Raw genomic sequence first — 16,982 nt, 5'->3', positions numbered from 1 at the left:
GTACCACCGCAAACTGCACACCAAAATCTATCAAAGACAACAAAACCCAACTACCTGTGGGGGCACATTCCGCACCAAAAAAACACTTGTGCCTCCAGGCCTGATCCCGAGAGGGGACAAATTACAATGCAAACCACTTTTCACAGCCAGGCCTGTGAGCTTCACTTCATCAGCCTCTTAGGTACAGAAACTCATGGACTCAATATAGATTAGATAATGGCATTCTGACACACTGCAACCTGCTGGACATCTGACTCCCCAGGCACCTCTGCACTTTTACCTACACTGCTACATCCCCCCTTCCCTGCCCACCCCTGACACCAGCCTGTCCCTCACCCCCTGACACCTCCATTTCCATTTTCACTGACTGGCTTTCTTGCCTGCATTGTGCACCAGGCCAGCCTCTGGCTTCTTTACTATTCCTTCCATCCAGGGCCAACTGCAGGTACTTCCTCAGCCTAACAAAGGCCATTTGTTTCTCAAGTTCCCTCACTAGGGGGATCACCTGGTTAAGGAGGGCATCGCCAACACTAAAGGTCTTGGTGGCCTTGAGGAAGGGCTTGAGGACCACCAAGATCTGGGAGATGGTACCCCACTCAGCTCTGTTTAGAGGGCTGCTGATCCCAATCTCTCCAAGCAAGGCTATCTCATGGATGGCCTTCTGTTGCTCCACCAGCCTTTTGAGCATCAGGTATGTGGAGTTCCACCGAGTCTTCACATCCTGCATGATTTTGTGCTGCGGGATGCTCAGCTTTGCCTGTTTCTCCTGGAGCATCTTGCCCCCCTTGATGCTGTGGTGGAAGTAGCCTGCCACCTTCCTGCATTTCAAAATCATCTGGCTTGTAGCAGTAGGGGTGGTGGTGCCATCACTGGCAGCCCTGTCCTCCTCCAAGGCGTCCCTGACTATGAGGTGCAGCCTGTGTGCCACACAGCGGATGCCAACAAAGTTGGCATCATGGACAGCTTTCACCATATTGGCCCCATTGTTGGTGACCATGAACCTGTGGGTGACCTCGGCCTGGCCAATGAGGCACTTCTGCACCAAGCGGTTCATGGCCCCATCATCTCCGTTTCTGTGTGGGACTCATCCAGCACCTCGGTTTGGAGGAGAGCCCACCAACAGCCTGACTGATCACATCAGGGCCCTGTGAGGGAAAGGTAGGCATGATCACCATCCCAGCTGCTCCAGATGTTGGAGGTGAAGTGCAAGGCTACCTGCGGCCCTGCCTTGTGGAGCTCCTCCCTCAAGTACTTCCTGCATGCCTCATAAAGGGAGGGCACCACTGTCTTGCTAAAGGTAGTGTGTGCAGGCACTTTGTGAGATGGGGCCAGAAGCACTATGAGCCGCCTGAACCCTGACCACTCAGCTAGGGAGAAGGGGTGGCTATCCAAAGCAAGCATCTCCCCACCAGTCTGGGTGATCTTGCTTGCCTTTGCAACTTGCCCCCCTCTGTCTGCAGCTTTCCCCTGCTGCACCCCCTATGAAAAAGTGCTGCCTACACTGTTGGCGGCACCTGCAGGCGGTCAACGCTTGCCACTCCCCCCGCCATTGACACCACTGGGTGGCAGTGATGGCGCCATCAACAGCAGCCCTGTCCCCCTCCAACGCATCCCTGACTATGAGGTGCAGCTATTAACACTTTCCCTTTTGTTTTCCGTTTTCCTAAGAAGGAAATGACTCACAAAACTTGTAATAGAATCTAGTGTCCTATCCACAATCTGCCATCCTGTGGGACAGCACATGGGCTAACACCCATGGACTGATACCACACATCAACCTTACATGCCACATTTGATCCATGGACTGGCCCTGCACTACTCATTTGGCTCATGGAGGCCAGAAGTTTGAGCGCCTATGTTCTAAATATGTGGACCCATTTTGATTTCAGTTACCACAGTGTAAATCTGACATAATTTTAATATAATAATAGTTGTGATTGACACTAATGGATGTGAGCAGAATTTAGGTAATAAACACCCATACCTATATATACAGTTACGAGAGATTATAGAAATAGCATCAGAAATGCTGATCTAAATTGGAGGGATAAAAGATTAGAGTACCCGAGAACTGGGCTTAAAGCATACAATTTAGGCCAAAATTAGTAGTCACTTTTGCATGACTGGGCTGTGTTTATTTATACAATGTCTTACACCAGGATAGGGGTCAAGCGGATCGCAACTACAAATTTCTTCCTTTCTTTCTAGCCTTGAGCTCAAGCCGCTACACCTTCTTGCCTTGCATTGTTTAAGAACATCCATTGATAAAGTAAAAATTTGAACATACCAGTGAGTAAGGGTTTTTATTGCTACACTTCAATATATAATTTGATCCATTACTTGCTTAGCAGAGTTCTTTTGCTTTCAAAGTCTATTGAAAACGTTGTTAAGATGCAGTAAGTTGTGATTTCCTTTACTTGCATTTTAAATTGTGATTAATTACAGAAGGAAAGAAGGAAAAACTCAAAGTTAGTAAAAATGCCCTTGAAGTAACACATCCTGTCAGCATTCATTTAAACATGTTCATGATAAAGTATCACCCAGCTGTAGATGAAAGATGCAGTGACATTGTTCAGAAAATTAATTTGTCCATGATCAGTAATAGTAAGATACGACAGTACATGTATTGTATTTGGTCTAGCTGGATGTACATATCACAGCCTTCACAGTCTTATAAGAAATCCCATCTAGAGAGATAAATGTCTCCTTTTTTTACACTATTTCCAGTTAAAATTGTACTTTCCCAGTTGACAGACTGACACCATGCATTTGTCATAAATGATCAATTCAGCTTAATTTGAGACTTCCGTGGCATGGCAAGAGCTATACAAAGTGTCATCAAAATTTAAGTAAAAGAGTGTCCCACTTGTTCAGCCAACCTACAATAGGACTTGCATGCTGAGGTCTGACACTGTCTGTTTATTATTAGTCATTAAAATTTTTCCTCATTGCTTTTTGAGATGGAACTGATGATGCCTGAAATAATCATTTTTAAAATTTCTGTATTTTGTCTTGTTTTCTTCTTCACATCTGTGGGCATGTGTGCCACCATCTCTTTTGCAATATTACCTACCCAGGCTATAATCTGGTTTCAGACTGGCTTCTGTGACCAGGCCTGTATTTGGTGAGAGTCTGCCTCGGTTTTACACATTATACTGTAGTTAAGTAGTCTAGTGATTCTGAGCAAGGGTCTGAGCAGTTTAATGTGTTGCAGTCTTTGATTTGTTCTTTCCCATGGCCAGCATATGGAAGATTTAGGAGATAGTCTATGATCTAGAATATTTTGGTCTTATCGGGGCTGTTTGTTCCATTGTTTGGGAGACTAGAAGTGTAGAGCCTGGAAAGCAGTGATATATAAAAGGGATCATATTTTAATTTGAATATAGCTTTTAATCTTTTGTCCCTTTTTTAGTGGAGAAAACACATGTCGTTTTCTTTCCTGTCCTATTTTATGGCACAAGAGCCACACTGTAAATGGTTTTGTCCGTAGTTAGTATACTATAACTTGTTCAAAATTCTTTTCTTCCAAATTTTATTATGGCATATATACACACACACACACACACTTTTTCTCTCTTCTTCTTTGTAATGTTCTGTCATTCATTAGCAATACTGTGTCTCCACTGCTTTTGTGGATTTCTTAATTTCAGCAGTGGAGTTTCTATATACATATGCTTCTATGAGCAGATGTCTGAATTCACTTCCTTTTAAGAGTTAGGTTTTATTAACACAGAAATTAATAACAACACAACATGAAAGATGATCCAAACCTTCTTCCTATGCTCTCAGTGTATATCTGTCAGAAATGCTGGGCCTCACTAAAAAGCGCTGCATTACTGATACTAAAAATACAGTACTGTAACTTTTGGGCCACTTACAAGACAGCTAAACTGGGTTTAAATCACAGGTCAGCAACCTAAGGCCTGGGAAGCAGTTCTGGCTCACAGATGTGGCTCAGAGCAGACGTGGCTTTGGCAGCATTTGGCAGCAGGGTGCAGCAGGTTGCTCTCACTTCATCATGCTGTAGGCAGCACCCAGGCCTTTGGTTTAAGGAAAGCTCTGCCCATCCTACACTGCACCTGAGGCTTCATCAGAGAGGTCTTTCCCTGTGCTGTGATGCAGCTGGGAAAAGTGGTAGAAGTGGCCCAGTTCTAGTGCCCACCCTCCTGCAAGCGAAGCTGGGTTGTTTCTTGGCCCCATTGGAAAACGTTGCTGACCTCTGATGTAAGTGTTAGACAGTTGTTATTTACACATATTTAGCATTCTTATATGTGGCGAGCAGTAATTTCACAAAATGAGAGGTGTGGCAGGAAAAGTAACTAAAAGGAGCACGCTAATTAAAGAAACTCTCCATCTCCGATACCCAGTTATATTCAACACAATTTCTGATCAAACATGCAGTGATTTAAATTCAGATTAACTCCACTGTCTCCATTAATGCAACTGAGGTTGCAATCTGGTGTATTATTTTATACAATATTTGCTTTCACCACCTTGTCACCCTGCATATTGTCAAGTCTTTTGTTTGCAGTTATCACCATATTTTATGCTTTATTTAGAATTCTTCCTCCCAGAAATAAAACCTTCCAAAATTAATTCTTTTTTAAAGTATGGGATTTTTATATTAGTTCCATGACTTTTTAAGGTTCCAATTTAGGATTTGGGGGTTATTTAGGATTGATACTATTATACCATTACTTTCACAGTTCAGGGTGCAAGTTACACTTCTCTTGCATATACACCGAGTGCAAGATACCCCTATCATACACTTTATATTAAAATATATGTTTAAGAATTGGGGCTTAATTTGGCTCCATTGCATTCATAGCTGTTGCACCTTTTTACTACATATGCACTGTTGCCAACTGTCATGATTTCTGGCATTGCTCTTAAAGTCTACGCTTCAGGAAAGTGAAAAACTTTGCTCTTTCTTTTGTGTATATATAAATATATAGACTATAAATAAGCCTAGACTATAAAAACAATGCCAAAAATCATGAGAGCTGGCAATAGTGTATATGCATTAGTTGTTTTATCTAAGGTAAATCTTCCTGTGTATCTTTATAATATAATCATTTGAGATGGAAGCCACCTCATGATATTACCAATGTCTTTGAAGCTCTGCCATAACAAAAATTAAACTTTTTATGTACTGAGTTGAAATAACATAACAACAGTTCCTAAGACATGAAATAACATAACATGAAATAACATAGCATAACATTAATTCCTAACATTAGTAAATTTGTGTAATTTTGTGTAATCCATGCTTTGGTATTTCTTCCACAGAATGAAAAAAAATACTAAGCTCTGTATCTGTTGATGTTGTTCCAGGTTGAATTTTTAGAATTGAATTGTATTCATGCAAGAATTTTTACTTATGGTAGTTCTCTCTCCTTTTTGACCAGGATTCTTAGGATCATCTTGTGAAGAAAAACTTGACCCCTGTGCATCATCTCCCTGCAAGAACAATGGGACCTGCTATGCTGATAGGCTTACCTACTACTCCTGCAGTTGTAGTTCTGGATTCACAGGACCTACCTGTGCTCAGCTGATTGACTTCTGTGCTCTGAATCCTTGCGCACATGGCATTTGTCGCAGTGTTGGAACCAGTTATAAATGCCTCTGTATTCCTGGTTTGTACCAAGCAGTTCCACATTATGTAAATCTTTTAATACTTCTTACACAGCTTCCGATATATAGTTTAAAATTACTTCCTTTTTTCTTTTCAGTATATAATACACATTGAGCAGATGTTCTATCTCTTTAGAATAATGATAGGAATCTCCACATTCCATTTGGATAATCAAAAATTGCGGGGTAAGCACCGAAACACTGAGTTCCATATGGCTTGGTTTATATTTACAGCTGTATTATAAAACGATAGCTTGCAGGGTGAAGTTTTTAAAGATGAGGCATCAAATAATAAATGAAAAATGGAAACTTAAGGAACGAGAATGCTTGAAATCAACTAATTGGGAAAGGCTGCAAATATGAAGTAATAAATATAAACCTCTCACAGGAACTTAGGGAAAAGTATGATCTTTTCCTTAAGACCCCAGTCCTGCACTCCATATTCACACAGGTTAACCCCACTTATTAATTGCAGTGGGACTGCTCATGTGAATACTGATAGCAGGATCAGGTAGTAAAACTGTCGTGGAGTATATAGACAGAAAGTATGACAATTTGAGGTTACTTGGAGGAAAGGAGGTTTTTTCCTTTTTGCCTATATATGCTTTTATTATAATGTTAGCTGTAAATCTAGGAGTTGCAGATGGGCATGAAACTATAGGGGTAGATGGGCTGGTGCCTGTTGGTTTTGGCAGTTATACAGATATACCCATATTGCAGACTAAACAGTCCAGCAATTATAACAATTTCGGAGTAGAATTCAAATACAGTGTTATTGTGAGTTAAACTTGCAGGCAAAGAAAAATCTCTTCTCTTCATCAGTGCTTATTATTGTGCACATTAACAGATAGTAATGAGCCAGGCTTTATATTTGAAAATGTAAAGGGAGAAACAATATCAACAAAGAAAACAATGTTATTTTTGTTTCCAAAATGATTTTTACCCAGTTAGCAGTTTTTCACATTTCAACATAATGCCCTTTTTCTTGTGGATCAGGAAGTGAGTAGTGATAGCCTTGGTTCTTTGCAGGGGAATCCTGCTAGCAGACATATGGACTTGTTACTTTCATCTTTAGATAGTAAGCTAGTAATGTTTTAGGGATGATATGCTCAGCTAGAAATGAGAGAATCAATGAAAAGAGCCAGAGTGACATCTTATACTGAACTATTGTGCTGTTTTACCATGTTGTCATCAATGTGTATTAGTGCAGTAGGATGACATGCAACATGGCCAAGCTGTGCTCTGCAGTTCTGTTCAATATAACAGCTGTTCTTTGCTCTCCTTCATATGGCTTCTCAGTAACTAGGGCAGGAAGCCTGGTGCAACTGCCCCAGGCACCAACTTTGTGGGGAGCCAGGGGTTGTAGAAAAAAAACCAATGCCATCAGCTGCATGACCTCTGCAGCAGCTGGGAGTGCTCTGTGGCTTCTAGAAAAATTGTGTGTGTGTGTGTGTGTGTGTGTGTGTGTGTGTGTGTGTGTGGAAGGGCGGGAAGTTCTCCTCTATTCTTTTCCCCTACCTTCCTGGTTTGGCAGAGAAGAAGGGATCCCATCAACAATAGTCCATCTATTTAGCCTTCCTTATTTAGGTTTGTTATATAGTCTGACAGTTCTGGGTACTTCAGTAATTGTAGCAAAAATACATCAAATGAAATTCTTACATGCCATGAGAGGCACTACAGGATAAACCTTCACTTTGAGTGTTACTGCTTTAGATGTTTTGATGCTTTTCCTCTGCTCCAAATAATACCATAAAATCTCCAGAGTGAGAAACTTGAAGTCTGTTCTTAGTACTCTGATGCTGTACAGAATGATATTGGCAAGATGAGTTTTAGGGCTGTAAAGCTGGTATTTTGGTTTGATTGGGCCTGTGACTGACTGTTCATTCTTGCAAGGAGAGGCATTGCTGACTGTTTCAGGTGAAATGACCACTTTCCCTGACAAGTGAATTCTCTTTTGAGATGCCTAGGCTGTAAGATTGGCCACTAATTTGAATGAGCTATAGTTACTTCCTAAAGGCAATGTAGATTTATTTGATATATTGATTCAGGGCAGATCTGTATACAGCTGATCTGCAGAATATCAGTCTTTCGGAGTGGAACAGAGAATATTGAGTTGTCTCCGGTGAATTATTTCTCCAGTAGAACGAAACATTTGCTTTGAGAAATAGAAGATTTTGAATGGACTCTATTACCGTAGTATTGCTAGAAAATATTTGTAGTAATCTTTATGACTGAGGGGCAAGGGTAGGGATTTGAACCGTCACAAAAGGTTTTGAATGACAACAAATGACATAGTTGCTCATAAACCAACTGAAGATGGTTGAAATCTTGTAGTAGGAATTTGGTAATGTTGTGAAATTACATAATTTCCCTCAGAGGGAAGAAAAAAATAAAGCTAGGAAATGGCAGGCAAAGAAATGCCATGCTAGCATCACCCCACGATTCACTTACTGCCTGGAGAACATGAGTATAAACAAGTGGAATCAAAGCTTACAGCATTAGAACAGTAAAATTTTTAAGGGATTATCTTGAATTCCACCGTTACTTGCTTTTAGGAAGGCCTTTCTGCCACAGATATTTAGGATATGTGAATGGTACCAAACTTTATGAGATCATTTGCTCCCATAATAGTTGTGTATATTTAGTGTTCAGTGTGAGCCCTGGACTAGTGATTGGCATTAATATTAGACAAATGTCCTGCTGTTTCCCAGCACCTAGTATGATTTCTACATTTCAAGAGGTAAAGATGGCAGATTTTCCAGTCTTCATTACTGAAGCATTTAATTACTTTGCTTTTAGTTTGCATAATAGAGGAAGCCCATGAGAACAGGTTAATTTGGGTAACTTGTTGAAGAGTGACAAGAGCAATCATATTTAAATATAGCTAACATCCTATTTTATAAAGAGCAAAATACAAATCCTATTAGGTTGCTAATTTTTTCTGTATTCAATAAAAATACCTTTTGATTACAGATAGGAGGACTTGCCAGGTGTTGTTTTTCCAAATTCATTTGCTAGAACTACAAGCTTGATGAGATGGTAGTACTAACACTTTCATTCCTGGTGTCTTTTTCTGTCAGCACAACTACATGGGATGGGAGAAACTGGAAGGACAGGTGGAAAAGATGCTTTTATGTAGCCTGGCAGCCATCGCCAGATTGCAGATCCACGGTCAACAGTGTGTCTCTGGCTCTAATTGCCTCCTGCATCTTTCTGTGTTTGGTCATGGTTGCAGGAGCTTCTTTGAGCAGGTCATACTTGCTTGAGAACTCATCTAGAACCTTGTAGAATTGCAGGTGCTCCGTGGTCCATGGTATCCCATTTGGGCATCATGTAAACTCACTACTCTCTCAGCAGGTGCCCTGTGAAATATCTGCCTAAACAGGCTGTTTTTGTTTCTGCCCCAGTCACCAGCTTGCAGACCTGGCTTATGTACCTTGCCCCAAGGAAGAGGAGGACATCTGGCATTCTACCAGTTGGTCTTGTGTAGTGCCTTTCTTGCCTCCTCCTCCCATCTGGATCTCCAGAAGATGCCCCCTCTGGATTTTATGCGTGACATACTTTGGCAGGGGGAGTAACAGTGCTGTGTACAGGAGTACTGGTAGCAAAACCACCTTCATGAGCGACATGGACACCTCCCCGCCCTCCCCCATGAAGAGGAGGCATGTGTGCCACAGTCCCAGCCACTGTTTCACTTGGGCCTCTGTCTTTTCCCATGTCTTCCAGTCACTCAACTAAGGGTCAAAGTCCACCCCAAGGATCTTGACCCCCCTCATGAGGGACAGAGACCCCAGGGACAACAAGTCCCTGAGTTTGCCCAACACCAGACAAGTGAGCTTGGTCCCTGCCACTGCTTCGTAGATCTGCATGCTTCTACACCCTTTTGACTGACCACTTGTCTCTGCACAGATGCTGAGGTTGTCCATGTAGGCCAGGACCCTGGTCTCTTTCCCACTGCCACTGTCGATCAGGACTCCACTGATCCTGGGATCCTACGTGATCCACTGGGCAAGGGGCATCTTCATGCAGATGAAAAGGATTGGGGAAAGTGGGCAGCCCTGTTGGACCCCTGCCTGTCCCATATTGGTGCACTCAGGAACCTGTTGACCAGCACCTTGCTGCTCCCATTCCTGTACCAGCTGATGACCTTTGGAAGGATGCCCATCTTCTTCAGCGCCTCGAAGAGGAACCAGTGGGATACTTGGTCATAGGCCTTCTCAAGGTCCAGGTTCAGCATGGCAACTTTCTGCTATCTCTCTGATTGAAGCTGGAGTGCATCTCATAGCTGCAGCAGGGCACTATGGATCTGGTGCCTCAGCACTGCACACAACTGATCGTAATGGATGATGGACCCTAGGACAGATTGAAATCACTCAGCCAAGACTTTGGCCAGCATCTTATATTCAAAGCTGAGGAGGGTAATGGGCCTCTAGTTCTTCAGATCCCCTCTGGAGTTGACAAGAAGGGTCTTGAGGCCCTGGCCCATCCCAGCCCCCTGCAGTTGCTCTCGCAAGACCTCCAGGTTGGGACCCACCTGGTCTCAGAAGGCCATGTAAAACTCCTGGCCAGGCATCTTACCATTCTTGAAGCAGCAGAGGATCTTGTCGATCTCCTCCAGCATCCACTGCTTCTCCAGCTTCTCCTGCTCATCTTTCTGAGGGTTCAGGTGAGCTCTTGCAGGCACTGCTGCATGGCCCCTGGGTCCTCTAGGCATGCAGTGTAGAGCTCCCAGTAGAAGGCTGCCATCTCCAGCATCCCCTCCTTCAACTGGCACTCTACCCCTGCTCCATCTCTCAGGCTGGTTATGGACTCCTTCTTGGTCTTCAACCTGCTAAAGTTAAGCAGGCCACTCCTCTCTCTCCTCCATCCAGGGGGCCTGAACTTGGAAGATCTTTTTTCCTGGCCTGTTCACTGTACCAGGCTCTGATCTGGACCTTTACCTCCTGGGGGCGGACGGGTGTGAAATTCAACAGCAGCCAGTATAGTAGTGAGAGAGAGCAATAGGAAGAGCCAGACAAATTGACAGCATCATCCCTTGAATAGAATGGCTATTCAGTACACTGTGAGCAGCTTAGCTTATCTGGCCAGCATAATACTGCTGCTCTTCCGGCCAGTGCTTGTTAACGAGAGGAAGGACATGGTGAAAAAGCATTCCAACAGGGAAAATAGAAGCGTCTGGGATGAAAAGCTTCAGAAGGGAGACAGGTTCTGTGTGATCAGTGTTTCATTGCCACAAGAAGCCTTTTGATCTTTGAGTAGTTTTTGTCTTGATGTGCAACTAAAGTTGCATGCCAGAACTAAAGATTTATGTAGTAAAATGTCAGCATGTCTGTTCTCAAAAGGTATCTTTTGTTATTGATAAGAAACAAATATGCTTTAGGAATTTTGCAAATTGGAATCTGCTTAGGGACATACTCAAGCTTTGCATGATACCGAAGAAAACATGCCAAATCAGCCAACATCTCTGCCTTGCAGACACTAGGTAAACTTCTTTCTAAATTCTAGGGGAAAATGCATTTCTTTAAACAGCAAGCAGTCCTTTTTAGAGGAGGTCAGTGACTACAGGAAAATCTGCAGGATTCTTTATTATTTCAAGGCATATTGGAAGTTACAGTAGTCATACAGAGAAATTTTAATCTTCACAGCCATGGGCCTTACGTGTGGTTCTGGAAACAAAGAGCTGGTTAACTGCTGTGTACAGGATTTAAAAAAAAATCTGCATTTCTGAGATTTGCTATGTAAATCTCTGTAAAGTCATTTATTGGTTTTTCATTTTTGCCCTGGATTTAGTAACTCAGTACTTGGACATACAACACACTTATAGCAAAATAAAAAAAGCAGACATGCTGTTTAGCCTCACACTTGTATAATTCACTTGAATCTGGTATAGAATTACTGCAGAAAAAATTAGAGAGAAAACCACACTGGAATAAGTTATACCACTGTGTGTATTGTGTGACTTCAGTTTATTCTGGGCTAATCATTTACTTGAGGCAAATAAGCTGTTGCCTCTTCCCTGCCTTCTTGTTTTGAGGCACAGTACTAGCTGCCTACAACATGTAGTTACCATGGAATAGCTGCTTATCTGTCTGTTTCAGATCTCAGTGTAATCTGTGTTGATATACAAAACCCATGTAAGGTATGCCAGTTTGAATGTGTCATGTATCCAGGCCCTCTTGTTCACTGGTGGTTTTAAAATGTTTTCTTGTTCTATAGCTCTTTTTGTATTTCCACTTGGACATATTCATGTGGGCCTTAGGGAAGTAGTAGACCAGGCCCAGAATTTAAATGCAGGTGTCTTACATAGTACTTCCTTAGTTGAAATGTTTCCGGTAGTTCTATTTGTGACATTTTAAGCAAAATATTTAAGGAGCTGCTTTGTATATTGGCAAGCATTGTGCATATAATCATAAGCTTCAACATTTGGTATAGTTTTGATAGGTTTAGTTTTGGTGAAAGGGATCAGATTGACAGCTCTGGTGAATACAGTCCCCCTCTTATCTACTGGGATAACTTTTCATATGGTCTGCTTGCTGTCGCAACCTGGTGTATTGGTCGCAGTCTTGGCCGACACAATCGAGCAGGTGGGGGCTAGTGGCGGAGAGTCAGGCGGCTAATACCCATATGGTTGCAGAAAAGATTTTTATTCTTACTTATGCTACCAGAAAGTTGTGTAGCGCAGGTTGGGCTTGGTTACAAACGACAGCTGCAGAGCCAGTCGATAGCTATTAGGTGGACGAATCACTAGTCGGGTTGAACTCGGGCATGCAAGGGTAGGGTACACCAGGAGATGACGGTGGCAGAGAGACATTCACAAGTGGCCGGCTTGTGAACTAGCTCAAGGTGTGTTTTGGCGGGTCTCCGCTTTGGGCGGAAATGTGCCGACTTAAATATGTTTTTGTCAGCCAATTACAAGGCGAATTGTGTGGAATATTCTAAGTGATCACGCACCGGCCGTGTGTGCTGTGCATGGCTGAGGATGCGCGATTTATTGGTTGGGACTTTCCGCCTATTGTTTTTACTTGTTTCAGCTTTTAGCTCTGTGTCATCGGCACCCACGTCTATCTCTGGCAGAGACACTTGCCAATAAGCCTGAAACTTTATTTAAGGAGAATTAGTCTTTGGCCATTTTATAAAGTAAGATAGGAGGTTAGGGCTATGGGAGCTGGAAGTGAGTCTTCAAAACTTCCCTCATAACAGGGCCACCAAGTATCCACTGGAATTCCTATGATAGTGGCTAGCTATGAATGGCTCTGCAGCTCATTAGCTTGGAAGGTTAGAGTCCCCCAATTAGCAGTGGTTAAAGTGGATTTAAAAAGTCCTCTCATCATATCATTCATGCACTTTTTGCCAAGACAGGTAGAGGAGCAGGAGTAGAAGTAGGAAAGCTGAGCTCTGCGTGCTTTTACTCCAACAAAATGGCAATTTAAGAGGGAGTTCTAGCCATCTAATATATGTGCCAATGATCCCCACAACACCTACTTTTAAAGAACATCAGTGTAGTGAAGTTAAGTTATTCAAAAGACTGGAAATACCACAGTGATTGTATGCGCAACTCTCATTCTCCCCTCTTCATGTCTGCTTTAGTTTAGATTTTTAATTATGATTGTTGTCTTTTGCTCACATGGATTGTCAACAGGATTTGAATCACAGACCTACAGATCCCCAACACAGACTTCTTTCAGGTGAAGAGGTGACCTTTTTATAAATCCGTCCCCTAGAAGATGATAGGAAAGCCCATGGCAAAGTGTGTGTCATAATTATTTGTAAGGCATTGTAGAAATGTTGCAAGTCAGGTTTCTCAGGGTCTTTTTCTGGTCTAAGAACAGGGCTTGTCTAGTAATTAGAGCAGTAGTTAAGGCAACGGAGGGTGAAACTCCATTCTGGTATATTCATTTTCAAAAGGCAGTGTGGCAAAGGGGAAGAGTCATGGTACTAATGTATTAAATACTTGGGTTCCATGAAGTCTGTCAATTACTTTATTTGTAAAATGGACAAATAAACCTTGTCTTCCCCTTGGTCAGGCTTATACAGGAGTCATTAATAAGGCCGGTGGATTGCACAGAAATATTGCATTAACTTGGTAGTTAAAGGTGAGAGCGATCCAACCCGGCCTAGTATGACTCCCTTTAGGCTAGAAGATATTTCATGGAGAAATCTCTTTTGTGTGTGTGTGTGTGTGTGTGTGTGTGTGTGTGTGTGTGTATGCACGCACACACACACTCACACACACACGCACACATATATATAATTTAGAATTCCAGAATATTTGATATGTAGTTTAGCTGAAACGTGGTGCTATTTTCTTAACTTTAGAGCCTATCAGTTCCAGTTCATTTTCTTGCATTTCTTCTTCAGAAAGCAATTCTGTTTTTGAGGAGAGGCTATCACTTCCAATTACTGAGGCAAAGGACCACACAGTTTTGCTCATAACTGTAACCTCAGTGCCATCCATCTTTTTATGCATTGTTTCTACCAGTAGACATATAATGTCAGCTTGGTTTTCATCTATGTTACTTCTGTCTCAGAGTTACATAAAAAGAATTTTAAGGAGGTTTAATTTAGCTCAAAGAATGAGAAGACCATTTAATTGTCTTGTTTTCTGGCTAGGGTGCAAGGTCAAAGAGTGACAAATGGTAAACGTTTTGCTTACAGGTCAGTACTGTCCACATAACCCTGAAAAATAATGTTTAATATCAATGGATTTTTTTATTATTGTAAAATTGGGTTATTATGTTTTGTTATTGTAAAATTGCTTTGGACAGGGGCATCTTATACTATCTAATAACTCGTGTAATAGAATTTTAATAATAGAAATTAGAAAGCACAAGAATAAACCCTAAAAAGTGTTTATTAAACTTACAAAGCAGTGTAATGCTTTGTGGCTGGGGGAATAATATATACAGTTACTAAGTTATATATATATATATATATATGTCCTCATGATATATCACTAGTGGGAAGCTTAGGGTAGGTTCAAAGACAAATCTCAATGAACCTGATTGTAGGATAAGTAGCTGTGTTTATAGATACATGGATCTTATTACTAAACTGCCTGCTTGACTATCCAAAAGGTCATACATAAGAAAGTACAATATGAGAACCAGTTTTCAAATGACGAGTTTCAAATTATGGTTGTTAATATGGACTACCAGAAAAGCTTTACCATTGATTGACAAAGAAAATTGTGGTGGTTTTTTTTTTATCTTTGTCCAATCTTGGCTTTCCAGCGAGCAGGAGTGAAGTGAAAAAAACAAAGGCTACAGATTCAATCCCTGAGCAAACAGTTTGTAACATCCAGCTCAAGTGGCCTTGAAATCTCTGTGAATATAAGGGTTTTTATTAAATGAAATATCTCCTCTCTTGACACAGGCTGTGTACCTACCTTTATGCTCTTGATCAAAGGTAGACTGCAAATTCTATAATTATCCTTCAGTTGAATTCACATGGGCAAACCCTGTCCACCAAGTGAAGTCTTGTTGATTTTAGTGGGGCTCCATATGGCTCACAGTCTTGCATTATGTTTTAAGGATCACTGTAAAATAAAGGGAAGGGTTAACATGTTTCAGAGAGATTACCAATAAAAGTGTGACTGTCCACAACAGTACCCTATGGGTATTGAAGAAATAAGGCATCCAATGTTCAGAAGTTTGATGTGTAACTGAAATTTCTCAAGTCTACTACATGATAAAAAAATTACCTTGGATAGAACTTGCAGTGTTTTGATGGTTTGCTCATTTAGGGTCTGATTCAGGGTTTACTGAAATCAATTGGAACCTTTTTATTGATCCCATACTCTGTCAGAACAGTACTTTTAATTCCAGACCTATTCTTTTTGTTTATTAATAACTTTTCCCCCCATCCTTATAATCTTGTTTTTAATTGAGTAGCCATATTAGGTAGTATTGTCCATTTTGAATGAAAAAGAATCCAAACTTTTTAATTTATAAACTTTGTGTGGTTGAAAATAGAAGTTAATGGAACTTCAGATATAATTTGTCTCTGCAGTTGTAGAACTCCTACCTGCTAATTGAACAGCTTGTAGAACCACAGCAGTAAAAGGGTGAGAAATATAATATTGTTCTGGCCTTGGCTTCTAAAGCATGAGGATTTGGAGCTTGTAATTCATTAAAAATAATGTAGATATTACACAGAGGGAAGCATGACATTAAATATCAACTCCAGGATAAATTGCCAAACTGCTAGAGTGAATTTTGCTGCTGTTATATAGGTAGTACACGAACAAAATCAAGAATCCAGAGCCACCCATCCCACACAGAAACACATGCCCAAGTTGCAACAGAGTCTGTTGATCCCAGATCAGCCTCATCAGCCATCTTCAGACCCACAGATAAGGGAATCATGATAGACAATCATCTATGACTGTGTGGGATTGCCTATGATTGCCAATGAGTACATAAACATTAAATTTGTTAATAAGGTTGTATATGCAATCCAAGACAAGTTTTTTCCCCATTTAACCTAGGGGTAAAAACTCCTTCTCTTGGATTCAAGCACAAGATGGTGGGGAGCAGTTAGTTGCTGCAGCTCCAACTCCAACCCCAACCTGGGGTCACAAATGGTGTCAGAACTGCTGCCCACCCCTCATCTCCTCTTCTTGTTCTAATTAGCCTATACAGGGAAGGAAAGCTCCTTTTCCACCCTGCCTTTGCTGGGTTTGAATCCAGAAATTCAAGTGGGTGACAACACCTATTGATTTGCCTCCACCAAGTGCTGCTGGAGAGGGTAATGGATTTGTCTTGGTTTATTTGACCTGAACTGTAGTGGCTCCTAGACCTGCTCCAATAGTGATTTGTAAAGCGATTATCTGCTAGTGAAGTGCACCACAGCAAGCAGCACAAAGCAGAAATGCTCTCCTGTGCAAGGCAGCCTGTCTGAGTTAGCCTCTTTTTGTTTAAGGATGAGATAGGCATGAGTATATTTGAGTGCCAGGGAAGTCTTTGAGAGATGCTAGAAAAGCTCTGAGGAAGAAATGGTATACATAAGAGAGACCTTAGGAGTAATGCCTACCTGATCCTTGAACAAAGAGTCTCGCTCAGACAGGCTGCTCTGTAGAGGATGGCATTTCTGCTCTGGGCATTTTCCACCATGGTCTGCAGGCAGATGCTTGCTGAGGTGAACATCACTGGCAGATAATTATGTTAAAAATCACTATGGGAGTAAGTCTGGTAGGGTGCATATGGTTTCAAATGGCGAAAATATGGAACCACCATGGAGACGGAGGGCGTTTGAGGAGGTGAACTGCATTCTGGCATCCAGAGGAAAGAGGATCAGGTATGTGCATCTGTTTGTGTAAAGTTGGGAGCCTGAGGCTGCAAAAAGATATT

At 41.6% G+C, this 16,982-nt stretch overlaps 2 protein-coding genes across 3 annotated transcripts in view; one reads left to right on the top strand and one right to left on the bottom strand.

The window, feature by feature from the left end:
• DNER (delta/notch like EGF repeat containing) overlaps positions 1-16,982 on the top strand; it is a 352,845-nt gene that overhangs the window by 270,104 nt on the left and 65,759 nt on the right. For both annotated transcript variants that reach the window (XM_090054479.1, XM_090054478.1), the window contains one exon: positions 5,409-5,636. In XM_090054479.1, coding sequence (XP_089910605.1) covers positions 5,409-5,636 — 228 coding nt within the window. The remainder of the gene's footprint in view (positions 1-5,408; positions 5,637-16,982) is intronic.
• Positions 1-16,982, bottom strand: part of LOC149862913 (uncharacterized) — an 84,266-nt gene that overhangs the window by 30,921 nt on the left and 36,363 nt on the right. The window lies entirely within an intron of this gene.

The sequence above is a fragment of the Crocodylus siamensis genome, chromosome 6 (assembly GCF_052110815.1).
Source record: "Crocodylus siamensis isolate JL-2025a chromosome 6, ASM5211081v1, whole genome shotgun sequence".
Taxonomy (NCBI): domain Eukaryota; kingdom Metazoa; phylum Chordata; order Crocodylia; family Crocodylidae; genus Crocodylus; species Crocodylus siamensis.
Note: the sequence above shows the minus strand (reverse complement) of the source record. Positions and strands in the feature narration are given on the sequence as shown.